Source organism: Martes martes (assembly GCF_963455335.1).
Source record: "Martes martes genome assembly, chromosome: 15".
NCBI classification, from domain to species: domain Eukaryota; kingdom Metazoa; phylum Chordata; class Mammalia; order Carnivora; family Mustelidae; genus Martes; species Martes martes.
The window spans coordinates 66149040-66175772 of NC_137903.1; the positions used below are offsets into that span (position 1 = coordinate 66149040).

At 40.3% G+C, this 26733-nt stretch overlaps 1 protein-coding gene across 3 annotated transcripts; it reads right to left on the minus strand.

Annotated features, from left to right (window-relative positions):
* Nucleotides 1-509: 509 nt before the first annotated feature.
* LOC308355530 (flavin-containing monooxygenase 3) lies at nucleotides 510-25494 on the minus strand. Of its 3 annotated transcripts, XR_013967973.1 has the most exons (10): nucleotides 25396-25494; nucleotides 23912-24049; nucleotides 16609-16797; nucleotides 13131-13293; nucleotides 12725-12867; nucleotides 9174-9373; nucleotides 5847-6202; nucleotides 3210-3282; nucleotides 2903-3032; nucleotides 510-2128 (listed from the first exon to the last, which is right to left on the minus strand). XR_013967973.1 is itself a non-coding variant. In XM_080823825.1 (9 exons), exons 2-9 carry the CDS (start codon nucleotides 24041-24043, stop codon nucleotides 1786-1788), a joined length of 1599 nt encoding a protein of 532 aa, XP_080679951.1. In that variant the 5' UTR covers nucleotides 24044-24049; nucleotides 25396-25494; the 3' UTR covers nucleotides 510-1785. The 3 variants fall into 3 exon arrangements, 2 of the variants coding, with proteins under 2 accessions (XP_080679951.1, XP_080679952.1); XM_080823825.1 differs by lacking the exon at nucleotides 2903-3032; XM_080823826.1 differs by lacking the exons at nucleotides 2903-3032; nucleotides 25396-25494 and adding an exon at nucleotides 24172-24190.
* Between the last annotated feature and the right edge of the window lie 1239 nt (nucleotides 25495-26733).

Genomic DNA, 26733 nt, shown 5'->3' on the forward strand with positions numbered 1-26733 from the left:
TGAAGAGCCAAAAGCCTGCTTCAAATCCCTGCTTCCCATCCTGGAAAATGGTGCAGTCAACAACCCTGTGATCATGCAGGTTAGCTTTGAGTCTAATCAGTGTAACTGTGTCTGCTGCAAAAAGACAATTAATTTTTATTTGGTTATAGCTTTAATATCTGACTATGCACTTTAAAGTTCTGGTAAGAATTTTGAGATGACACTGGGAGTGAGAAGATCTTTTGTGCTTCATGTATTCAAATTGTATGTCCGTTAAGGTATACATATACATTTAATTCTGTTAGTAAAATATATAAAAACAAATGATTGAAAATCATTACTTTTATGTGTAGAAGTAATCTAAACATTGGCAGTAGTTTGATTTAGCATGGAAATAGATTGATGTGAATAGGATCATTAAGAGAATGTGTTGGCTACATTAGTTTAGGAAGAATATCCTTTATGAGTCAATTAGTGTTTACAAAAACTTAAATAATCACATGAGGAAAAATAACAGAAATTGGATCGTATCAGTTTTATCTGCAGTTTATTTTCCGTGCTAGTATGGATAACATCAAGCAAAATAAACTCTGTGGGCTGTCATTAATTTTTCATTATCTGATTCCATCTAGCACATGGAGTTCAAGGAAAGTTTTGTTTCACTTGGGAACATTCAGGAATGTTTCACATCTTGTGAGAAGACCTTAAGAGCAGAATGTTACTTTGTTATCTTAAACAATTAGGGAAAGGGAAATATTTAAGATTGTGTACAACAACATCCATGATAGATCTTAGCTCCAAAGAAAAAAATGTAAAGAGAATTTAAAAAAAAGGAGAAGTAAAAGTAAAAAGAAAAATGTGGTCTTTTGTTCCTTTCCCATATATGTATTTTGCTGCTCCCTGGGCTTCAGAAGTGAAGGTATCATAAGAAATAGGGGACATAACCACGTGTGGAGCCCTCTGGTGACTGATGACGAGGACAGATTATTTTATCTGCTCTATAATGGCAAACTTTAAAAATGTTAAACTATCAGAAGTTTAACTATACAATGTGATAATACTTTCAAAAATCAAACTTTAGATGTATGCTGCTACCCCAGAAGTTCATGTAATAAAGGCAGCATTCAGTTTTGGTAATGCTTTTGGTTAAATTTTTTTTTTTTTTGAGACATTTCATTCATCTAGAAGGTATATTTTGTGTTCTACTCATTGTTGTTGACATTATTTTGCTGCTAGATGTTGGAAAGCTTGTGTCCTTACTGAGAATATAGCTATGATAAGTTCACTCTTGTTAACTTTCATTATCGACCAGGTCTCTGTGCTCTGCTCTTTGGCCAGGGATCAGGACTCATTGCCTGGAGGATTTGGTGTAGAACAAAAATAGAATTAATAGCCAAATTCTCTACTTGATCCTCCTGAAAATGGTTTGCAGGGGTGGCCGGAGAATGTCATGACTATTCTGCTGAATTTGCTCTTTGTTTAGATTTAAAGTATGTATTTCAAACCTTGATTGAAGGAGAAAAGAAATCATGTCAAAACGTTTCAGGAGACAATTGAGATTAGAGGTGAAGAGCGTAATTGTGACGATGAGATGTTAGTGGAATCTAAAGAGAAATGATTAGGGCTGTCTTTAGATCATCGCATGATTCTTAAAGAGGCTTATTTAAAAGCCTGGATATAGTACAGATTTACTGACTAATGTCTGTTGAATAAGAAAGTAGGAGGTGTGAAACTCTTAATTTTTAAATAGCAAAGTTCCTTCCTGGGTGTTGTCAGTAACTTTCAGAAGCCTGGGACGAATGATAATTAGATCAATGCAAAGAAAACAGCAATGAACAGAGCAGGGAGAATGAGGAGCCTGGCCCAACGGCAGAGCAAGCAAGGCTTCTGAGGGGTCCCGACAGCCCTCGTCTTCATGGGCTTCAGGGTCCTGTCCCACTGGGTCAGGATGGCATTTCTGGCTCCTGGCCACTTGCCTGGGCCCACCAGCCTGAACTGGTATGGGCTGCAAGGACCGAAGAACACCTCCACAGCCAATTTGGGATCTGTGAGGAACAGCCATGGGATGCTGGGCTTTGCCCCAATGAAGGAGGCAAGTTCATCCATATACGTAATATAATCTGTCTGTACCGTCTCGCTGGTGCCAAACCTAGAGGTGGGAAGAGGAAATAACACTGTGGATTCCGAAGCTCTGTGTACAAGTCTTATAGGAACAAGAACAGTGAAAATGCCTCACAGCTTTTTATCAGAGGGAATCAACGTCAGTCCCTTGTGTTGGTAAGGGGACCTCGCTTATTTATTCTGCATGTTGTAGCCTTTTCCAAGAGACCTGCGTGCCGATCTCATTTGGACATTCCCCAATACCATGCAGCAGCTGAGAAAGGCCTTTCCATCCCCGTTCACCAGTGGAAATGATCTCTTACTCATGAAGCTCGTTCATGGCCGCTGAGATAGTTAGTGACAGAGGTAGGACTAGAGCTCTGTTCTCCTGACTGTTCTCATTTGCTGAGTCCTGTTCCTTAGAGCCATCTGGTTGGCGGCAACCTCTGTATCTTTTCTTTTTTTTTTAAATTTTTTTTTAAAATTTCTTTTCAGCGTAACAGTATTCATTGTTTTTGCACCACACCCAGTGCTCCATGCAATACGTGCCCTCCCCAATACCCACCACCTGGCTCCCCCAACCTCCCACCCCCCGCCCCTTCAAAACCCTCAGGTTGTTTTTCAGAGTCCATAGTCTCTCGTGGTTCACCTCCTTCCAATTTCCCTCAACTCCCTTCTCCTCTCCATCTCCCCATGTCCTCCATGTTATTTGTTATGCTCCACAAATAAGTGAAACCATATGATAATTGACTCTCTCTGCTTGACTTATTTCACTCAGCATAATCTCTTCCCGTCCCGTCCATGGGCAACCTCTGTATCTTACATGATTTATGGGCTGGAAAATAGAAGTCCACGTTCGTGCACTCCCAAACTCCGCTGATTTCTAATCCTTTCTAGGTCTTCTTTCTGTCATATATTGTAGGAGCCATGGAGGGATGAAACGGGACTGAGTACTGTGTCAGAGGCAAAGGAAATCCTCCATAAATACTTGTTGAATGGATGAATTTGCTCTTAGCCGTCACCTTAAAGACCTCACTCTGGATCATTTAAGACTAAGAGAGTTACAAGTATTCATGGATTCTGATTTTTCTATGGAGACCCTAGACCTTTTTCACAACAGGTGCTCTTACCATTTGAGCTTTTTCCCTCTTTTTTTATCAATATCATTCATCATGTCTGTTACAGAAGGCAAAGTACAAGTTCCTAAAAAAAGGTGGGGGAGAGAGGGGAAAGGCATGATAATTGTTAAATAAGTCTGGCATAAGATCAGCCTGCCATTTTTCCTTTTTAATAAGGATTTATGTATCACATTAGTATTTCCATTTTTTCAGGTCATTGCCTAGCAAAGTAAAATCTTGAGCAAATCAACAGGTGGTCATTTTGAGAGAAACATGTAAGTCATTTCCAGTTTTCTCAGAACTGAAACGTGACATAATTAAAAATCAGGAACCAAATAGCTCTGTATCTTTGTATCTTTGCTCTTAAACCAGTTAGCAAATGTTTAAAATCAGTTTTGAGGATTATGTTCTAGTCTCTCAGCTGTATTTTAAAAATGTTATCTAATAGTTTATAGCCAAAGTTATATCAGCATCTTTATTTTAGATTTAAGGAAAAAAACTTCATAGGAAATTACCCCGCTTTGTCAGAAAAAGGAATTTCCAACCCATAAGTTGTAGAATCTATTCAAGTCCCACTGTTTCTCTGAAGAGCCAACAGTTTCTGGGTGAGACTGAAGACAGGAGCTGTGCACAGGACACGGAGGACTCGGGGGAGCCCCAAGACACCGTATCCAGGTTGGGACTGCCCACATGGCAGGCTTATTCTGAAATAGGTTTACAGACTTCTCTGAAACCCACGCCAAAACATGCTTTTGTGCCCAGAGGTACTTGAAATTTAGGGTGGTTTCTTTGGCAATTTTGGGATCACCTCGAAGAAGACTAGAAATCCCAGATCTGGTGGCTCAAGACCTACAATGATTGCCTGACTCCCCGTTCCTGCAGTCCTTTCAGGCTGGGTCACTTGAACAGCCTTTGTAGGTAGGCATGGCCTTGTTCCAACCTTGGACCTTGTCCTGTCCCTGGGCAGAAAGACAGATCAAGAAGGAGGTGATTATGCTCACTAGCCCACCAGCTCCTACCATTGGGTTGCCTGTATCTGGCCCCTCTGTTCTGGCGTTTAGATTCCCCCAAATTGGATTATTTGCCTGATCACTCATTTTCTCTAAGGCTGAGTCTTTGCTTTGAATATCAATTCTCTATTGATTTGGTCTCTGCCTTGTCTCCTTTCTTCAGAGCCCAAGTTACAATGATCCCAGCAGAGTAGGTGTCTGACCCTCTAATGTCAGTCTCCCTGAGCCTGAACCCTAAGCTCACTTTCTTCTGAGTGGAGTTTCATGCCACCACCTTCCTGCCTGTTGCTGCATGGTGCAACACATCTCTGGCGTGGAGGAAAGAGTGAAGGAGATTTAAAGGGATCTGATATATGCTACTGGCATGATGTTGATGACAGCCTGCTGATGAAACAGGTCTCATACACAAAGTGGCAGTTTCCAACTTCCTGTATGAAAGAACATTTAAATCCCAGCAAGTCAGATAGGACTGGAAGCCCTACATATGGTTTCAAAGGGAGTAGACCTGCTAAGCTCCCTTTTCCAGAAGTTTTAAACCTCTAGGACCAAACAAACTTTGCACATTAAACTTTGACACCTTTTTTTGTTCTACAACCATGGACTTTTGTCTTCTGATCTGAATCTTCAGGTAACTGCATTCGAACCTTAATATGAATTAAGGTTTGAGCCTTGTAACTTCTGTTGGAGAATGCTGCCCATTTTCCTTTCCTGACCTCAACGGAGTTTGCTGTTGTTGTTATTATTACTGTTTTCTTTTTTTAAATTAAATTTAGTTTTTTTTCAGTGTTCCAAAATTCATTGTTTATGCACCACAACCAGTGCTCCATGCAATACGTGCCCTTCTTAATACCCACCACCAGGCTCACCCAACCCTCCACCCTTCTCCCCTCCCAAACACTCAGTTTGTTTCTCAGAGTCTGCAGTCTGTCATAGTTCGTCTCCCCCTCCGATACCCCCCAACTCCCTTCTCCTCTCCAGCTCCCAATGTCTTCCGTGTTATTCCTTATGTTCCACAAGTAAGTGAATCCTTATGATGATTGACTCTACTTGACTTATTTCACTATTTTCGTAATACAGACTCTCAGTATTCCTCTACCTTAGAGACTGATGATCTGCTACTCCTAGTACTTTCTGCTTCTAATGATCCACTGCTCGTTCTTATCTGACACACGACAGGGAAGAAGATAGAGCAGAAACGACACTGACTTCCCAGCAATCATAACTTTTTCCATGACTGTGAATATTTGAAGTTGGCTGGATATTGGCTTGGAAACATCTTCTCTTATTAACTTTTCAAACAAGGTCATTCTACTGAGTTTTGAAATAATAATTTTATAGAATTGTCATACATTTAAGACCAGAAGCTCTAGTGTTCTCAAGGTTAATAAGAGTTTACAGCTCTAAGGAGTTATGAATTACAAAATACTTCTTGAATAATATCTTGTACTATTGCATATGATAATCCAATGTGATATATTTTTAAATGCTTATAAAAGATAGTACTAAAAGTACAGAATTATACGTTCAAAACTCGATAGGACCTGGGATGTTCCCATTGTTATTACTGTTTCCACAAAGACTCAAAGGCATTCTTATTGGCATCCCTCTTCCCCATCAATGACCTTCTTAGTCTACTTACCTTTTATTACTTGTACTGCCCAGCGGGCTTGCAGGTCAGCTGTGGGAATGGTAGCCCCAAGGGACTGGACAAAACCAATCACTGCCATGGTTGGCTTCTCCAATTTAGGAGGGAAAATGCCTTTAAACAAGGTGACCTCATTGTTTTTGCTCTTAATGATGGACTCATCAAGGAAGGGGTAGTCATAACTATAGCCTGTTGCAAAAATGACACAGTCGATGGCCTCAAACACCGTGCCGTCCTCAAAAATGGCTGAAGTCTCAGTGAATTCTCTCACGTTCGGCTTAATGGACACCGTGCCGCACAGAATGCAAGCTGGGAGTTGATCATTAAACACAGGTTCTTTCCTCAGGGTTCTGTATGGAAAACAGAGACAACTGCTGGAACAGTAATATTTCCTCTTTGTTTTATTGCTCCGTAAGAATTAGTAATCCACTAATTGGGGAGAAGAAAACTACCCAAGCTTTTTTCCTTGTGCCATGGAGTCTTACCAACGTGGCTGAAAAACAAAACTGAAGCAAGGCAGTATTGTGAAGTAAGACAAGCTGCCTTTTGCTGATCCTTTTTCTACGTCCCATGATCTTTCTCTCCCCTTCCACAGACCTCCAAATCCCAGAATCAGCACCCACGCCCTCTCCCCTGTTAAAGATGTATCAGGAAAGATCCTAAGTCTGGGTATTTAGCTGGGCATTTGGATTTTTTTTCTTCAATTCTTATTAACTGTGAACCTCATTCGAATTAAAGTTTCTTAATTTCTCTTGCCTCATCTTTCTCATCTGGAGTGACAGTAACTGTCATGCCCATCTCGGGTCATTGGGAAACAAAAAAAAAAACAAAGATCTGGCCTGAGCTCTCTGGTGGGGTGGGGTGTGAGCCCCTTGCAGACAAAGACACAAGTCAGGTGAGGGAAGGAGTGCCAGGGATTTATACAGGCCAGAAGAAGGAGGGGGCCAATTCAAATCTTTGGTTGGTGCAAGTCTGAAAAGGAGAACTTTCGATTATTTTTTGTCAGCATTATCTAGTGAGTGTCAATAAATCTGAACTTTGGGGTGAAAGTGAGTAACACTGAAGAAAAAGACTTTGCTCTTATGTTACTATGAGAGCTGTGAGAGAGAGCCACAGGGAGAGTCCACCTGGGACAAAACCGACTCAAACAATGGGATGGGTTGGAATCCTGGTTGGAAAAAGGCTGGATTCAACTGTGAGAATTACCTGCCATTTACCTCAAACCTACCGCCATCAGGCTTTTGGCCCCACTGCCACCTCGAAACGGCTCTTGTTAAGGCCACCAGGATGGTCAAACTGCCGGATCGCATGATCCACCGTCGCTTCTCATTTTACGCAGCTTACCCGCGGTGTTTCCCAGTTGAAGGTTTCCTCCTTCTTGAAACACTGTCTTCATTTTGCTTTCAGGTCATCACTCCTGGCTCGCGCGATTCCCTTCCTAGCCACCTGCTATTCCGTCTTCGTGTCTCCTGCTGACTTCTCCTTCTCTGCCTGACCTCTGTACGAGGACACGCCCCAGGACTTCAGCCCGCAGACCTTTCGTCTTCTTCACCTACATTCATTCTTTAAGAGATGTCATCTGGTTTCATTGCTTAAAGTACTGTCTCTACTCCGGTGAATCCACATTTTTAAACTATGGTTTCACTCTCCCTTCTGTCTTGTGTATCCCTGGGCTGCTCAACATTCTTTGATAATGATGACTAGTTGGCGTTCCAACTTTGATACACTTAAGACTAAATTTCACTCCCCCTGTGGTCTTCCACATCCCAGTAACTGTCAACTCCATCCTGGCATCCTCGCTCAGATCAAAAGTCTGGAAGGTATCTCTGACTTCTTTCTTGTTCTCACATCTGTTATCCAATCTAACAGGAAGTCCTACTTGGGTTTACCTTTAAGATATATCCCAAATCTGACCACCGCTGAGCACTTGCTCCTAACAAGCCTAGTCCAAGCCACCAACTGCTGTCATCTGGGTTTTTGACAATAGCCTGGTACCTAGTCTTTTCACTTCCTTCCTTGACCTACCCCTATCCACTGAGTGATGACCACAGTGCCAGAGTGATTTCTTCGGATTAACTTGGATCTTGTCCCTGCCTTGCTCAGATGCCTGTTCTGCCTTCCCATTGCATTGAGAGTGGAAGCCAGAGCCCTTACGGTGGCTTCCCAGGCCCAGTGCCACCTGCCCATCTTGATGTCTTTTTGTTTCATCTCCTGCTGCCCTCGCCATCCCCTTTTCCTCGGAGAGAGGAGGCCATTGAACATTCCAGTCATGGCCCTGAAGAGGCAGCGAACGAACCGTTTCCTCTGGGATACTTTCCCCCGGACATCCTCCTGGCTCATTCCTTCGGCTCCTTCAGGAATTTGCCTAAAAGTCTCCTTCTCAGGAAGGTGCTAGCAGCACCCCCCGCCCCCCAATTACATCTGCCTGTTTTGTTCTTTCTCCAGAGAACACATCAGTATGCGATCTCCTGCCACTTGTCTCTTGTCTGTTTCCCACTACTAGAAGGTAAGCTCACAAAGACAAGGATTTTCTGTGTTTTGTTCACAGCTGTATTCACAGGGCTTAACGTAGAACTTGACACATAATAATGCTTAAATATTTGTTGAGTAAGTTAACTTTGATGTAAACAGTTTATAATTTGGATTTTTCAGCGCACATCAAAGTAATTTCTTATGTGTCTGAGGGATATTCTAGGGGGATATTATAGGAACGAGTGAGGAGGAAGCTGAAGATGTAGGTGTTGTTGCACATTTCATTTAAGGGCGGGTGAGGAGAGTGTAGCAGGAAAAGTCCTGCTTTGCTGAACTGAACTTTGCCATGAAGTGAGAGGCAGTAAACAAGGTGGTTAAGAGTGAGGGGCTCTGGAGTCAGCAGATCTGGGTTCATCTTGAATATTGCTTCTGCCTTCTGGCTATGGGACTTTGGTAAATTTATTCAGTACATTGAACCTCAGTTTTCTCATCTTTAAAATGGGGATTATAATAGAGGCCTCCTCATAGTTGTTCTGAGGATAAGATGATGCATGTCAGAGCCTTGCGGAGTCACACTAAGTGCTTAAAACATAACTATTATGTTAAGCATATTTGCTTAAGGGACTAATTCCTGACTCATTATATAACTTCCCAGCTGTGCAAATCTGGTAACAAGGATTGTGAAACAAGAAATCACGCTGCATTTTTGCAGTTCTTCATCCCCTGAAATGTGAGACGTGGTTATTTCACTAATATTATTTTGATTGGTTTGGGAGTTTCAACACACATTGTGCGGTGTTGACACTGAAATGAAAGTTGGCAGGCATGTCATATTTAACTCTGTGTTACCCGTTTAAAGGCATCAAGCCGTAGTTCTCGTGCTTGAATCTCGCATTCATCTGCTTCATGTACCACCAGTCAGAGATGGCTGTCGGCAAGTTGTTCTTGAGGAAGGTTTCAAACCGAGTGATAAACACCATGTCCCATGGATAGCCGTCATCCCAGACCCGGCTCATCACCCAGGAGCCACTTCTGGAACTGATGATGACCTTAAAAAAAAAAACAACCAGCAATTTAACCATTAAGTGGTGACCATTTGTGGTGGCTACTGCGGTATGTCCCTCAGATCTGACTTTTGGAACGGAGTTATCACACCAGCTACTGGGAGTGTTGCCAGAAGGCCGCCCTCAGCCATTAGCCCTCTTCGAGAGTAGCTTTGGTTGAAAAGGGAAGGCCTTCCCCAAAGTCTTGTTCTCTTTCTGGATTCCCTGTCTTCAGGGTCGGTTTGACGCAGGGATATGAAAGCCAAGCTCTCCCTCCAACCTGGGACAATTCAGAAGGACAGCTTCGGAGTAGGGTAGAGGGAAACTTCCTTCCCTTGCCTCAGAGGTACTCATCCCGAAAGCACTCCCAAATAAACTTACTACACTCCAGTCCACATCTTTGGACCAAGCACCCTGTCATCTTCTCTGCTGGAGGTGACCAATAGCTGAATTTTCACCGCATTTCCTCTAGTGCATATGTGATGATCATTGTTTACAATCAAGCAGTTATGACCCCCCCAAAATGGCATTTTGACTTAAAATCCCTATCCCCATTCCAAGAGAATGCAAGAAATTTGGCATCAGAGAACTATAGGCTCAAATCCTGGCTCTGCTACTTACTAATTATGTGGTTTGGGGAAAATTCCTTGAACTTCTCTAATATTCGGTTCCCTTATTGGTAAAATGGAGATAAGAATTACCCGCCACACCAACTCTGTGTGAAATTTTTTTTTTTAAGATTTTATTTCTTTATTTGACAGACAGAGAGGTAGGCAGAGAGAGGGGGAAGCAGGCTCCCTGCTGAGCAGACAGCCCGATGTGGGGCTTGATCCCAGGACCCTGAGATCATGACCTGAGCTGAAAGGAGTGGCTTAACCCACTGAGCCACCTAAGCACCCAACTCTGTGTGAAATTTAACGCAGTGTGCTTACCATGCGGTAGGACCACCACCACCTGACGGGGAGAATGTGTTCCTTTCCTCCCCTTCTGTCATGTAATCCCTAACGGTATAGGTTTCAGGGATTTTTTAAAAAAGAATTTTTATATATAATGCTATTTCAAAGTATGTATGTATGTATGTATTATGCTTAGTTGTAAAGGAAGCCAAAAAAGGAGAGACCGGGGAATCAAACTGCTGAGAGCCTCTGAAATTGGCCTTTCTTTCTGCTAATTTATCATATATACAACTAATGGATGAATCTCTGAAAACTATGGCCTCGTGATATCTTTCCTTAACTCAAGAAGCTGAGGTGATTTACCATCATTTATAAAGAAATTCAAATTCTTTAGCCAGTCATCAATCCCTTAAAAAATACGACAGAACCTGACTCCAGTCTTCCTTTCCTCTCTCAGTTCCTATAGCTACTCTGTTCTTTGGAATCGGGTCCGACGTTCAGTCCTCTAACACTTCGTTAATTTCTGCCGTGACTTTCAAGAAGACAATGGACATGTCTAGTCCTCAGTTATCTTTTCTGTAAAATGGGCATAATAAAACCCAGTGTACTTTCTTTCCACAATCGAAGGAGCGCATTTATACCCGAGCACTGGAGTACCATATGCGTTACACAAACTTATTGTTGTATATCTCCATTCCAGTAAGTTGAACCACGACAGTGAACTATGCTGTTCTCACTCCTGTCTCCACACTGTCGTGTACGCCATTCTCCCTTTTAAGAACACTCTTTGCCACCTTTTCAACCATATGATTCATAAATACCCTTCAGGGCCTGGTTCAGGTCTACCCCCTTTGTGAGGCCTGCAGTTCCGGAATCAGAGCCTTGCGTTCCTGGAGCATCACCTGTGCATCCCTTGTTCCAGGGGCGGCTCTTGTACTGTTGGTAGACTTTCTGCTTAACTCTTGAGGTTATGTTTAATTTACATCCTACCAATGTATTATTTTCCCAAGTAGATTTTAAGTTCCTTGATGAGAGGGGCCATAGAGTTGACTTCTTTGTGTCTCTACACTGTCTCCTACAGTGCTTTGAACAGCAGGCAGGAATATATTGTTATGCCATTTGTCCCGTCCTGATCTCCTCGCTTCACCGATGGTATTACCGTCATTTAAAATGGACCTGTGTCGCAGATGCCCAGTGTGATGTCAGTAGGCATAGCCTCTAGAGATAGAATTCCTATCTATGGGCTTCTGGGCAGTGAGTCCTAAAGAATCTTCCCACTAGTAGGTGCCGTTTTTCGAACTCCTTCCCATCCCCCATGTGGGCCCTGTACTCTTCTCCGTTTCCTCTACAACCTCTCCTTACACCATTCTTTTCCAGACCCGATGTATTGCAGCGAAGGGGTCTTGTCTCCGTTTCTTGAGACTCTAAGCAGCTTCTCCCTGCTTCAAGACCTTCCTGGGGTCCTCTTCTGACACTGACCCCTTTTCTCAACTTTTTGCTCTGAGCTTAAATGCCATCAGCTGGAAAGAGCCTTCCCTCTTCCTTGTCTGAGGCCCTTATCGTCCGCTCTTACAGCACACTTTTCCTTGTTTTTTACTAGCACTTTTCACAATTTTCACATTATTTGTGCGTTTACTTATTTAATATCCGTATGTTACACTAGACTCTGAGTTCAGGGCTGGCATCACGTCTGTTTAAGTCTCCGCTTTCTCTCCAGCACTCAAGCCAGTGTGGCACACAGTAGGCTCTCGGCAAGTAACTATGGGACGACCGTATGCATGCATGAATGAATGTAGAACTCTATCTTGCTGACATGATATGTAAATGCTTTGACTCCTTACCAAGCTCAAAAAGTAGGTTCGTTTTTATCTGCTTTATTTATCTTTATGAGAAAACGGACAAAGGGATTGACGTATTAAACTCAAGAGTGTCAGAGTCATAATCTTAACCCTAAATCCACACTAGTTTCAGAGGAATTGCTGACACGTTAGATACCAAATGTCCTGAAGAAGATTGTTGAATGACATCGCTCCTTGGTGATATTCTGCCTTTGTCATACCAAACCATTTAAAACCTCACTTGGGGTGTCTGGGTGGCTCAGTCAGCTGGACTCTTGATTTTGGCTCAGGTCATGATCTCAGGGTTGTGGGCTCCAGCCCCATGTGGGGCTCCCTACTCAGCAGGAATTCTGCTTGACATTCTCTCCCTCTCCCTCTGCCTCTATCCCTGCTTGCACACACATTCACTCTTAAATAGATAACTACATCTAAACAAAAAACACAAAAACAAACCAAAGCCTCACCTGTTATGGAGGGAACCTGAGATGTATGAAACACTGCTTAGTCTTCCCGTCAAGAACCCTGCACACCACTACCCCCTCCCTAGTTTCTCATCACACCTTTCAAATGGTAGCAGTCTCGGTTCCTTCAAAGATGGCTCCTGACTACCTGAGAAATGGTACCTGTTCAGCTGTGTGACTGAGTTCCGTGGCAATATCGCAGCCTGAATTCCCCAGGCCCATCACCAGGATTCGCTTCCCCTTGAATATTCCTGGCTCCTTATAATCCCGGCTGTGGAAGCATTTGCCTTTAAAAAGTTTTAGTCCTGAGTGAAAAGTGGGAAACATAGGAATCATCTGGTTTCCATTAAACAAAAACAAAAACAAAAACAGAAACAAACAGCTGCTGTAAAAGACTTGTGGGTGAACACAGTCAAAATGATATGGAACTTTAACAGTCCGGGCATATTCCATGTAATAACAGAAGCATGCTTTAATTCAATCTGTACTTTTGAATACATAAAAAAGATACTGGGAAGATATTCCCTTATGCCAGATGTGTAGATGGCAGACTAAATTTCAGCCTTACCTGGAAAGGACTCTTTTGGTAGGTTGGGGTACACATGATGTCCAGAACAAATCAACACAGCATCAAAGACAGCTGATTCTTTTTTACCATCTCTTTCAGTGGTAACATCCCATTGGCCAGTGACTGAGAAATCAGGACGTTTATTTATACCAGATACAAGGGTCTGAAGGAAATACAGAAAGATTGCCTTTTCCATGCTAGCAGATACATTTGACACTAACTTGATGAAATAGTATGGAAAAAGTCCTCAACAGTGGCTTAGGAAAAATCATCCATTATTAACATACATATTATGGGGGAACCTGGGTGGCTTAGTCAGTTAAGCCCCTGCCTTCAGCTCAGGTCAGAATCCTGGAGTCCCAGGATTGAACCCCGCCTCGGGCTCCCTGCTCAGCCAGGAGTCTGCTTCTCCCTCTGCCCCTTACCCTGCTCACGCTCTCTCTCTCTCTCTTTCTCTTTCTCTAGCTCTCTCTCTAACATTAAAAAAATAAAAAAAATACATATTACAAATTCAAAATTAAAAAATCAAAACATCGAATGGTAAATATATTTTTTGTGATTTTGATTATTTGAGAGAGAGAGAGAGAGAGCGAGCATGAGTGGGGGGTGGTAGAGAGAGAAGCAGGCTCCCTGCTGAGTGGAGAGCTGGCCAGGGGGCTCAATCCCAGGACCTTGGGATCATGACCTGAGCTGAAGGCAGATGCTTAACTGACTGAGCCACCTAGGTGCCCAGGTAAATATATATTTTTATCCTCACATGGCTTCTGGGGCATAGCCAGTATGTTTTGTACTGAGTGACTCCCCTCTTTGAGATATGACTGTGAATTCAATCATAGCTTAAAAGTGGCATGTACCACATGTACTAAGTAATCTGGAGGCCAGTCATTTTTGTAGTAACGATTACTACTTCCTAACATATCTCTTTAGCTATTTTATTTTTTAATATTATTGTCTTAAATGAAAGATATCATCTATATTCAGAGAATGAGTTGTCAAATTAGTGTGCATGAGAATTACCAGGAAAGCTTATTAAAGTACAGATCCCCAGGCCACAGTCCCAGATGTTCTGAACCTGTAGATCTGGCATAGGATATGAAAATTTGAATTTCTAATGCACTCCCAGGAGATGTTGATGGTATTTGGCCCATATACTGAGTTTCACTGGATTAGATTATCAATAAATATTTATTCATAGCTGAACAGCTGCCTGTTGGTTGGTATGTTCTTTCATCAAAAATATTTTTTCAGCTCTTCTGATTGTATTGGGAAGAGGACCTCTATTTGGTACAGATCATTCTTATAAACTTTATTATATATAGTATTTCATACTGATTAAACACAGTGTGAAATGTACATAGTATGCAGATCTGTATAATGCCTGTTACTTATGAAATATAATAAAATAAGCACTTATGAATCCATAAAATCTTACATATCATTCATTTAGAATAAGCCTGGGATTATGCATTTATTTATATTATGGTAAATGGTTCCTTTTTGGATTATAGTTTCTGTTTTTTTGCTGCTGGCTTACAGAAGTGCAATTGATTTTTATATCTTGATCTTGTATACTACCAATTTCCCTGACATTTTTACGTTAATTATTATTATTATTATTTTAAATTTTATTTTATTTTTTCAGTGTTCCAAGATTCATTGTTTATGCACCACACCCAGTGCTCCATGCAATACTTGCCCTCCTTAATATCCACCACCAGGCTCACCCAAACCCCCACATTTTCCCTTCCAAAACCATCAGTTTGTTTCTCAGAGACCACAGTCTCTCATGGTTCATCTCCCCTTCCTATTCCCCCCTTCACTTTTCCTTTCCTTCTCCACATGTCCTCCATGTTTCCTTGTGCTCCACAAGTGAAACCATGATAATTGACTCTCTCTGCCTGACTTATTTCACTCAGCATAATCTCCTCCAGTCCCAACCATGTCAATACAAAAGTTGGGTATTCATCTTTTCTGATGGAGGCATAGTACTCCATTGTATATATGGACCACATCTTCTTTATCCATTCGTCTGCTGAAGACTTTGAGATCCAGTACTTTATGCTTACAGCACATCTCAGTTTTTGGCTAGTGGCTACCGCATTGAGCAGTGCAGATTTAAGATAATATGTTTCTATGAATCAAGAAAATTCCCTTCTAATCTTAGTCTGGTGAGAGTTTACTTTCTTTTTTCTTTTCTTTGCTTTTCTTTTGTCTTTCTTTTAGGTAATTTATTTTGTTAATTTCTTTCATTAAATGTTAAATGGATGTTAAATTTTATCTAATGCCTTTTCAGAAGTTAGTAAATGTATTGTTTTCTTCCTTTGACAGGGTTTTGCACTAAATTACATATTTATATTTCATGATATTAAAATATTCTGTATTCTTAGCCCAAACTCAACTCGATGAAGATGGTTAATTTTTTAAAATATTTTGTTGGATCCATTTTTGAAGTTTTTTCCAGTGATATTCATGAGGGAACTATGTCTGAATTTTCTTATTTCCTATTGTTTTTGTTTGCTTTTGATGTCAAGGTTACAATATCATAGAATAAGTTTGGAGTCCTACTTTGTTTTTTAGTCTCTGGGGTTTATAAAATATCGAAATAATTTGTTTGTTGCACATTTGGAATTACCTGTGGAAACTTTTCTTAATGGGAAAAATTTTAGTTTCTGATTCAAAATAACTCTAAGTTACTAAAGGACTATTCAGACTTTCTAGTTCTTTCTGTGTGAGTTTTGGCAAGTTTAAAAAAAAAAGATTTTAAATTTAACCAATTTAAACCTTATTTGGCAAGCACTTTTATAGTATTCCTGTTACATTTTTTATTTCATCCACATCAGTTTTATCCATTTTTTTCATTTATTTATTTGCATCTTTGTTCCTTTTTCCTCAAACTGTCAGCTTTTTATCTAATTTTTCCTTTTCAAAGGATGAACTCTTTAATCTTCTTAATATGCTTTTCTATTTCATTAATTTCTTTTTATTATCTTATTCATTCTATGTTCTTTTGGGTTTATTCTGCCTTTATTTTTCTAATTTCTTTATCTTGTTTTTGAAACTTTCTTATTTTCTAAATAAGTATTTAACCTTATAATCTTCATGAAAGTTTTGGTCTTTATGCTTCCCACAAGTACTGATATGTAGACTTTATCATTCAGATGTAAATATAAAGATTTCCATTGCAGTTTCTTCTTTGAGCCATAAGTTGTTCAGAAAAAAAGAGTTTTGAATTTATAAATTCATGGCTATTTTACATTTATTTATTTCTTGTTGATTTCTAAGTTAATGACTTTTTTTCTAAGAACTGTATGTGGCATTTTGTAAATTTCCAATGTATTCTCTAAATCTAGGGAGAGGCCACAATATTAAAAATATTGACAATAAGGAAGAAATACTGAAAGGAACAAATAAGAATCTGCTAATAAATATAGAATTCCTCACAATTATGCCTCAAACTAATCTTTTGATAGCATCTTACCTTAAATTGTATGTATCTCAGGAGCTTCTTTTCTTTGGAAAATGCAGTGATATATTCCTGGAGCTTGCTGTTGTGCATAAAGTTGGGGAAGTCATCAGGATATGGGAAGTCTGGGAAACACATCATCTCTTTGGAAGAGTTGGTAAAGACAGACTGGTAAATGCTAGCTCTGCCTTCCTCTGGATGGTCCTGTAAATGTATAGTTTCAAATGGAAGAGAGTTTGTAAATGGGTAAACTTACTATGGTCAGTGCCAGTTCCAAATAATTATCACTCACCTTTACCCATCTTAAATTCAGTAAGGTGAGGAATAAATTAACTTTACTTAAACAATTTGATGCTAATCAAAGAACCTTAGAATATGGAAGAATATATCTTTCTTAACATTTTTTCTAAGGGAAACAAATTTTGAATTTCTTTATGTCTTTTTAGGAATATATAACTAGAATTGAAGAAAAAATTCTGATATATGTTATGATATGGATTAACTTTGAGGACATTATGCTAAGTGAAATGAGCCAGTCACAAAAGGATAAATACTGTATGATTCCACTTATATGAGATATCCAGAGTTATCAAATTCACAGAGACTGAAAGAATGGTGGTTGCCTGGGGTTAGGAAGAAGGGGAGTTATTGTCTAATTGGCAGAGTTTTAGTTTGGGAAGATTGTAAAATGTTCTGAACATGGAAGATGGTATGATTGTACAACAATGTGTGTAAGCTTAATGCCACAGAATTATACACTTTAAAATGGTTAAATGATAAATATTTATTGTGGTATTCTCACCACGGTAAAAAAAATCTTCTTTAGCACATCATGAGGTAGTTCTGGTGAATTAGAACATAATATTTTCTTACATACGTAGGCCAGAGAGGACTTAAGGTACATTTATAATAGTGTTTTTCAAATGTTTTTGGCCACAACCTATAGTTAGTAATATATTTTATATTGCAACACAGTACATGCACACACACACACACAAGAGAAGTTTTATGAATAAATCATATCTAACTATTTGAGTTGTATTCTGATATGTTCTATATCCTTCCCATTTAAAAATGCAGATTGATTCATTAATTTATTTCATAACACCCTAATAGGTCATAATTTCTAGTTTGAAAAGCAATTATTTAAAAGAAATGGAAGGGTGAAGTTTGGAGGACTGGGTGGGAGAAAGGGGAATAGAGGCAGGAAAGAGGGTGGTCGTAAATCGCCTAGGTCTTAAAGTTTATTTTTTGGGCTGAAATGTCAACATTAACATACCTCCTATAAAACACTGAGGGCAGAGGGGCTTCTGTTTTCACATTTGAGATTTTGGTAAGATATCACTTATCTTAAACACTCGCCCTGGACCAACCTTGATAGGGGGAAGTTGCCACGGAGGAGTCAAGGAGCAGTGATTAGGAAGAGGCTGGATCTTAGCTTAGCTCTCTCGAACACATTCGTTTGAGCAAAACAAGGAGCTCCCACTTGCTCCCAATAGAAATACAGAAACTTTAAAAAAAATTTTTATTTTTTATTAATATAATGTTTTATTAGCCCCATAGAAACACAGTAATTATCTGAGACTTGTGGAAGGTAGTCTACCAGAGAGTTGCCATGGAGGGGGCCAAGTGGCATTTTAGGAGAGAGATGTAGAGTGGCCTACTTGGTTCAGGAACCTAATGGGAAAACTGGGTCTTGGGGAGGCTCATCAGGTGTGCTCATAGGAGGCAAGTAGGGTTTAATCAGCAAGGTCATTCGGCCTCCAAGCTAAGAGAGGACAGTCTCCAAGTTCACCAACTATTGTCTTCAATTTAAGATTCCTAAAGGACAAGCATGAATGATAACAAATACAACAGGGACACCAAGAGACTAGAGGGGCCAGAGAACAGTCCCAGAATCTGTGTTTGAATTTGAGAAACTTTGGCTTTCCTCCACCCCAAGGTCACATAAGTCCTTTTTCTCCATAAGTTCAGATATAATCTTGGAAAAATTCAGGGGTTGAGAGGATCTGATAGACTGAGTTTTTATCCAAAAGATACTTGGAGATTAAGCTGTGCCAATTGGGGGTACTTCTTTTGTCTTGGAATGCTTTTATGCTCCTCCCTATGTAATTTTGGATATTTATCTGTTGTCCTATTTGTGCTAGACACGAAAGAATGACCTGAGCATTAGTAGTCTAGTATGTATTTATGGATAAAAAGCATTGCAAAAGATCAAAAACTCACAAGGAGATGATGAGAGCAGATGAGAGAAGAATTCCCCCGTTTGTAGCCAGCAAGGAAGCAGAGACCTCAGCCTGACATCAGCGAGACAGTGAGTTTAGCCACCACCCTGTGTGAACTTGGAAGCGGGTTCCCCTCCAGCGCCTGTTGCTAAGAGCCCAGCCCAGCCACGCCACACCTTGGTTTTGGCCTCGTGAGGCCTTAGCTGAGGAGCTGAACTATGCTGTGCTTCTTGACCTACAGATCTGAGAGTAACAAATGGGTGTTGTTATGAGTCGATTGGTTTGCAGTCATGTGTTATGCAGCCTTCGAAAACTAATACAAGGGCAGAGGTGAGGTACTGGAGCAAGCCAAGGTTGGGGAAAATTCTGTAATATTCCACCAAGGGAGGTAAAGTAGGAACGATGCTAATCTTTGAGACAGGCTTGAGGTCGTTTTGCAACTGTGGCTGCTCCAGGATATCAGTCTAGATTGACCTGCAGATGTTCTTCGGCCCCCAAAGTCCTGATTGCTGAGGACGGAGCTGCAGCATGATTAAATACATCATTTGTGACTTGCTCTTTTTCTTTTTTTAAACAATGATGGACATCTTACTGTTCCTACTCAGTGTTACATAGTGCATCTCAGAGCCCATATTTATAGACTGATCCTTCTAAGTTGATCAGGTAGAAAGTTCATTAGGGAATGGCTATAGAGTCAATAATTGCATTTTAAAATATAATTGTTTTGGAGGGGGGGGTCAACAAAGAACGAAACCCTGCTTGTTTATGGAAGTAGATTTATTCTTTTCTGGTTACAAAAGTAATCCAAGCTTCTGATTAAACATGACCAATTATATAGATGTATTTAAGTCTTCTTTCACCCAAGTCTTTATTAAAACGACTGTAAAAGTATCAGAGGTATGAAGCCACAAGGGAAAAAAAAAAGAAAAAAAAGTAAGAACAAACAAAACCCAGCAAGAACATCTTAGAAGATTGAACATAGATGAATGACGACTGGCGTAACAGACCAAAGAAAGCCCAAAGCTAAGCCTCGGTCTAATCAAATGAGAATCCAGATCCAATAATGATATCGTAAGACCTACAAGGTCTGAAGTCTTTTTTTTCCACATGTATAACTTCTCAGAGAACTACTGGAGGATGTAGTCTGAATGTAATCTACTAAAAGGAGAGACTAAATGAAATAATAATACAACAACGGTTCCAAAAAACAGGGTTATCCCTGCAGCAGTGATGCAGCCCTTACTAGAGAAGGAAGACAAGCAGAAGAACTATCTTTAAGAGACAATTAAAAGAAGAATTAAGCAGGTGGACCAGCCAGTGTGTTTAAACTTATTGAGAAGAGAACCATACTTCGAGGGAGAGCTTGGGGGATGAATTACAGATAGTATTTGTTAGGTTAGACAAAGCATAACAAGGCAGTTACTAACTCCAGTGCAAGTAGAAGTTGTTCAAGGAAGAAAACGTAATCAGAATCCGCTGAGTGACTCCACAGTGACCGGTGTTTACACGATGCTAACAATATAGACATGAAAGCTTGTTTAAACAAAAAAGATCATAAAACCATATGAAGAAGGAGATGAAAGATTCTGTAAATGGCTGTGACTTTTGTTCCATGTAGTTTATGGGATTGCTGTTGCACATAACACATTCTATAGGTGCAGAGAAAGTTACAAGAAATGAGGAAATGGGCCAAAAATGAAAATAATGAAACAGAGAATTTAAATTTAGTTTAAAAAGGCCAGTTATTACTTTGAGTAAGGGGTAATACAGTGTTGCATGATTTTCTGATTTTTCAACAGAAGACAGATCTCTAGATTTTTATGTAAAATATCATGATTTTAAAATGTTAAATTAAAATCTAAAAAACTGCATGGATAAAATAAAATAGATTAACTGCAGTACAAAAAGAGCCAGTTTGCTAACTCTAAAATATATAAAAACAATTTATTTTTGTCTAGTAATTTTGTGATTTGTGGCTTTTGGTGAGGTTAGAAAGCTTGGCGAGACCACACATTAAGAAACAAATTGATCCTAAGGGTGGAATAAAATCAGGGGAGGTGAACAAAGGGTTGTTCTCCCAGAAAAAAGAGGATTATTCATGAAACTTTGGGCCCAAATCTGGACAATTTATTGATGTATTGTTCGGGGATCTCCTGGGAAAGAAAGACATTTCCCTTTGACCCGTGGCCTAGTCTTATAGTACTTTATTTTCTCAGTGATCAAAACAGGTGAGGGAAATACATCATTCTGGCTTTCAATCAGTGTTACAGATGAGAACTAGAAGGGCACAGGGAGGCGTGACAGCAAACAGCCACAGCGGTGAATGATCCGCACCTTTATTTTTTCACACTTAAGAAATTTTTGGATACCTCTCAAAGGGGGAAAAATGCTGAGAGAATGTAAAGTGTTGACTTTAGAAACCAAAGGTAATGAAAATTCAAAATTAATAGGATTTTATAGTATAATCCTATAATGTGAATTCCAGGCATACAGCGTAGGCGCCTAGTGGTGTTTGAGAAACACAGGAAGTTATGCCACCACCTGCAGTGTGGACCCTCTCCCAGAGGTAATTAGGAAACTCTGAGTAACCAGTGTATTAGTTTCCTGTGTACTGTAATAAGTTAACACAAAATTAATGGCTTAAAACATCAGGAATCTATTTTCTGAGAATTCCAGAGGCCAGTAGTCAGAAATCAGTGTCACTGGGCTGAAATCAAGGTGTTTCACTGGGCTGTGTTCATTCCAGAGAGTCTAGGGGAAAATTCGTTCCCTGTCCCTTTCAGCTTCTGGTGGATGCCAGCATTCCTTGGCCTTTTCAGTGCCCAGAGGCCACTTGCATTCCTTGGCTAATGGCCTCTTCCTCCTTCTTGAAGACGGAGGTCAGAACAGTCAGAGCATAGCATCTTCAAATCTCTCTTTCTGCTGAAGTGATCACATTATCTTTTCCCCTTCTATCTCTGGGTGTCAAGTCTCCCTCTGCTTCCCTCTTATAAGCATATATGCTATGACATTTTTAGCACACTATATAATATAGAATGATTTCACCATCTCAAGATTCTTAACTTAATCATATCTTAGTTTTCCTTATTAGGAACATTTGTGAGTTCCAGGGATTAGGGCCTGGTACCTATGGGGGGGACCATTGTTTAATTGTTCAGCCTACCACAGGCCACTGGCCCCTAAAGATTCACATCTATCCCACATGCAAAATACATTCACCCCATAGCTTCACCCCCAAATCTCAATCCATTGCAGCATCAGATCAAGTCCTGAATCTCATCTATATATCATCAGCTCAAAAGTCCCAAATTGTATCACCTAAATTATCCAAATCAGGTATGAATGAGACTCCGGGTATGATCTGTCTGGGCCAAAATGCCTCTCTGTCTGTGGACCCGTGAACTAGCACACAAATTCTCCTCTACTAAAGGACAGCAAAGACACAGGTGTTGGGTGCCAGTTATAGACACTCCCATGCCAAAAGGGAGAGAATGGAAGGAAGAAAGGAGTTAACAGTCCCAATTCTGAAATCTAGTAGGGTAAACATTATTAGGTTTCAAGGCTTAGGAATAATCTTCTGTGTCTCAAGGCTCCAGCCTCAGGGCCTCAGTTCCACCTTCTGGGGTAGTCTAGATCTTTTTTTTTTTTTTTTTTTTTTTTTTAAAAGAGAAGCCTATGTTTGCAGCTGAGGACATCATCAATCTATGATGCCAGGTTCAAATGTCAAAGTCTTTCCTGAGCAGCAGGATATGTAGCTGCTCTCAAGAGCTGTATCGGCAATGCCTACCGCCAACAACGTTCTGCAAAGTGAGTCTGAATACGGGTACTGGCCAAGATTCCTGTGGAAATCCTGCTAGTTCAATAGGCAACTCACTAGAATGGCACCCGGCAGTTGACCGAGGAGTTAAACATTCAGGCTGGAGGGACAGACCAGCTTGAATCAGGATCTTGTCTTTGTCACTTACCAGCCGTTTACTTTTTTTTTTTTCTATTTAAGGCTTCAGATTCATTTATCAAAACTCATACCTGCCTTATAGGATTGTTGTAAAGATTTAATTCAATGGGAAAAAGTGTTAGGCATACAGAAAGTGTTCACTGTAATAGCCCTAAGAATCAACAGAGTGCTAATCTGATGCTCTGTCAGCACATTTCAGCAACACGGTCGAGGCTCTACAACATCACGCAAGATGTTGAGCTTTTTCAAGAATTCTTTACAGTCCAGAAAAATAGCCAATTTCTCATGTCTTTCTAATATTTAAAGAGTTGTCACAGATACTGTCTCCTTAAATTCAATCTTATTGAGGTATAAAACATAATACTAATTTCGCACTTGAGGAGGAAATGGTAGCTTAAAAAGGGTAATTGTTCCTCTTAAATTTGCATATATGAATGGCCTATCAGAAGAAGAAGAAGAAGACATATGGGTTAGGCTTAGCCATGCAGTGTTCCTAAGGTGGGAGACAATGAGGGAGCTGGGGCACAGGCAAGGCCCTCACACCTGCCAATGTGGTTGTCAGGCAACAGAGGAAGTGATTTAATGGTTGCGTAAAGGCCTGTCTGCTGACAGAGTCATTATTATGAATGCACAGAGACTAAAGGACATTGAAGAACTTCAAATCCGTGTATCTTCTTCTTGGTTCCTCCTTTGACAGTATCATTAATTATATGGTTGTTGTAAGGCCAAACAGCACCTGAAACCTTAAAACCTGTGGTCTGAATCATTAAGTGGACCTTTGGTTAACCTCAACCAAAGAATGAGAACAACTCTGTTTTTTAAATGAGTAACTCATGTAGTTACATTACATAAACCTAACCAATATTTGCCCTTGGACTTCATTCCCAGAAGTGGCTCAATTGTTAATGGTTTACCAGCAGTGAATTCGTACACAGAACCTACAAAGCTAGCTCACTATCTCCTTTACTTCTGAAGTGAGCAAGCAACTTCCTTTCCAACCTGCTCCTGTGTTTTGTAGATTCTAACCTAAGAGGGGCTATAACCGCGTGGAATCTGATTGGAGGCCTGTGCTTCCGCGATGTGTTCTCACATACTTCACACCTCACTTCCTGGTCTGCTGCACTGATGTCTCACTCACCGAGAATTTCCACAGGCCCCCGACATCTTCACTCCTCTCAAAGCAGGTGGGCTCCAGCCCCTCTTCCAGGCAGCACCGGATGGAGGCTAAGCCACTGACACCAGCTCCGACGATGGCCACTCTCTTCCCCATGGTTGCCTGTGCAAAGGCCCAAAGAACATTACTAGCAACAGTATTGCCAAAAACAACTTCTCCTCCTTCTTCTTCTTCTTCTTTTTTTTTGTATCATTCTTTGGCTTACTTAGAAACTTTGGGGGCACCTGGGTGGCTCAGTTGGCTAAGTGTCCCCCTCATGATTTTGGTTAAGGTCATGATCTCATGGGTTGTGGGATCGAGCTCTGTGCTCAGCAGGGAGTCTGTTTGAGATTCTCTCTCTCTCTCCCTCTTCCTTTGCCCCTCCCCCCACTGGAGCTCTTCCTCTCTCTCTCAAATAAATAAATAAATCTTTAAAAACCTTTATTTTTGCACTAGGAAAGCAATATTAAAAAATAGATCAGAACTCTTTTTACTAATCTAACTACATTTTGCTTTTTCTCTCTGATTTCTAAAGAGAATGGTTTTTTGTTTTTGTTTTTTTTTTTTCCAAAAAAAGCAGCACTTTGCTTTTAGTCAACTCCTCCAAATTAAGAGACTGATGGTCCGGCATATGTGTTTATCTTTTTTGCTTTTGGCCTTTTCTCATTGATTTTCTACCAGAGAGAGTGAATATGAGCAAGAAAAGGAGATTCACAACTAAAACACATATGCACACAATACCCACAGACACATATGTGTATATGAATGAAGAAACAAATATGCATGTGTATGTGCTCACACACATTTATTTCTTCTTTCTCTTTGACATAAGACTCAATGAGGAACGAGGTCAGGGCATGTCACCCCATTCCTCCCTACGATGTTCTTCATCTTCTCCATTAAAAAGAAAAGTCTGGTCTCTTTTTTTTTTTTTTAAATATTTATTTATTTATTTGGCAGACAGAGATCACAAGTAGGGAGAGAGGTAGGCAGAGAGAGAGAAGAGGAAGCAGGCTCACCGATGAGCAGAAAGCCTGATGCGGGGCTCGATCCCAGGACCCTGGGATCATGACCTGAGCCGAAGGCAGAGGCTTAACCCACTGAGCCACCCAGGTGCCCCAAAAGTCCGGTCTCTTATCTAAAAACTTCTTTCCACTAGCTGCCACTTCCACCTCCATTCTCTTTTTTAAAAATTAGATTTCCTAATCTTTTCCTGTTTCTAACACTATCTTTAGGCCTTACTATTACTTCTCTCTATTTTTTTTCTTTTTAGGCAAAACCACATAAATATGTAGTGAAATAGGCTTGGATGACAAGAACTTGTCCCTTACTTCTCAGGGAAAAAAAGATCTACCTGAATTATATGTCATTCTCATTCTGACCACATTTGGTATGAACTATAGATTCCCTTCCCATCCCCCCTCCTCCCTCTCAACCCATTATAATATCGTCCTTTTCCCATTTTCTACCTTTTTCTTTATCTTCCCTTCTGTATGTTTAAGTCCTGTCCAAGTCGTTTGGGCAGTTGGGAAGGAAAATGTTTTCCCTGGGCCAGCACTTCATAGAAATTATTGGAAAATGGGAGGAACTGCTTTTATCTGTTTTTTATATTTTTTTATTTTGGGGGAGGAACTCCTTTAAAGGAGAACTCACTTCCTGGTCTTCTCACAAGTGAGCCCACACCACCAGCTCCCCAGATAGGCTGGGCTCTGCCCAGTCTCCTGGCTACCCAGTGCCTGCTTTCCCTTTAGTCAAGGTAAACATGATCACTGCTTACACTTCTAGGTACTTGGCCTGGAGTCAGGCAGTTTTTCCCAGATGACTTGGTTTTCTGCTGTGTTATTTTGAAGTTAACCCTGTTTTACTCAGTCCTAATTATTTGAGGGCTATCTCCTAGTAGCCCCCCTAATACTATAGAAATCTACCTGCTTAATTGACATATCCCGGCAGTAAAAATGGGTTCTCTATGTTCCTTCCTCCTGTTCTCTCTTTTGACTTTTGTGGTCAAAGGCCTGGATTTCGCAAATTTGTATTTCTTTGGTTTGGGGGGACAGTGTGCCATCATGGAAAAGATCAAGTTTAATAAATTGACCCATTAGTACCAGGTAAAATTATGTTGGTGATAAGATTAATCAAGCTGCACCTAACTCCCACTCCTGAAATACAGTGAAATTTCTAAAAATTCATTCCCTATCAAGCATATTCTTCTATCACTTAAATTATGATACCTCAATTATTCTACCCATTAATCCCTTCATTAAGCAGGTGATGCTTAGCATAAACTGGCATATATTTCATTTTGGAGGAACTGCTTTTTTATGTCTTTTGGAGATGTTAGTGCTCATCTGTAAAGTAAATGCAGTTAAGTGAACAGACAAGACGTCAGATCTCCATGCTGTTAGATGTTTGGCTTGAGCAAGTCATTTAGCCTCTCCAATTCTTGGTTCCTTCGTTAATGAAATAGGGATACTACACTACAACCATTTGTCTTGCTCAGTTATTGCAAGGATTATGGGATATGTATATGTATATGTATATGTGTATATATATATATATGTGTATATATATACATACACACACACACATGCATACACACCCACACAAGGCATGTAGAGGCAGCAATTCCCAAATGGTAAATGTGCGGTATAGGTAAGATTTTTTTCTTTTAATCACAGGGATCACTAAATTTTCTAGGGCTTCAATTCAGACCACATGATTTTTTAAAATTATTTTTATTAACATATAATGCATTATTTGCCCCAGGGGAACAGGTCTGTGAATCATCACAGATGACATGATTTTATATG

What these genes read in the sequence shown, in the direction of transcription:
- LOC308355530 (XM_080823825.1), bottom strand. Translation starts at nt 24,043, where the DNA reads ATGGGGAAGAGAGTGGCCATCGTCGGAGCTGGTGTCAGTGGCTTAGCC. An exon ending in GGCAGTACAAGTAATAAAAG is followed by an intron (nt 3,283 to 5,846) that starts GTAAGTAGACTA and finishes ACCTTTTTTTAG; the next exon opens with GAACTTGTACTTTGCCTTCT. An exon ending in AGAGGGAAAAAGCTCAAATG is followed by an intron (nt 2,129 to 3,209) that starts GTAAGAGCACCT and finishes TCCCACCTCTAG; the next exon opens with GTTTGGCACCAGCGAGACGG.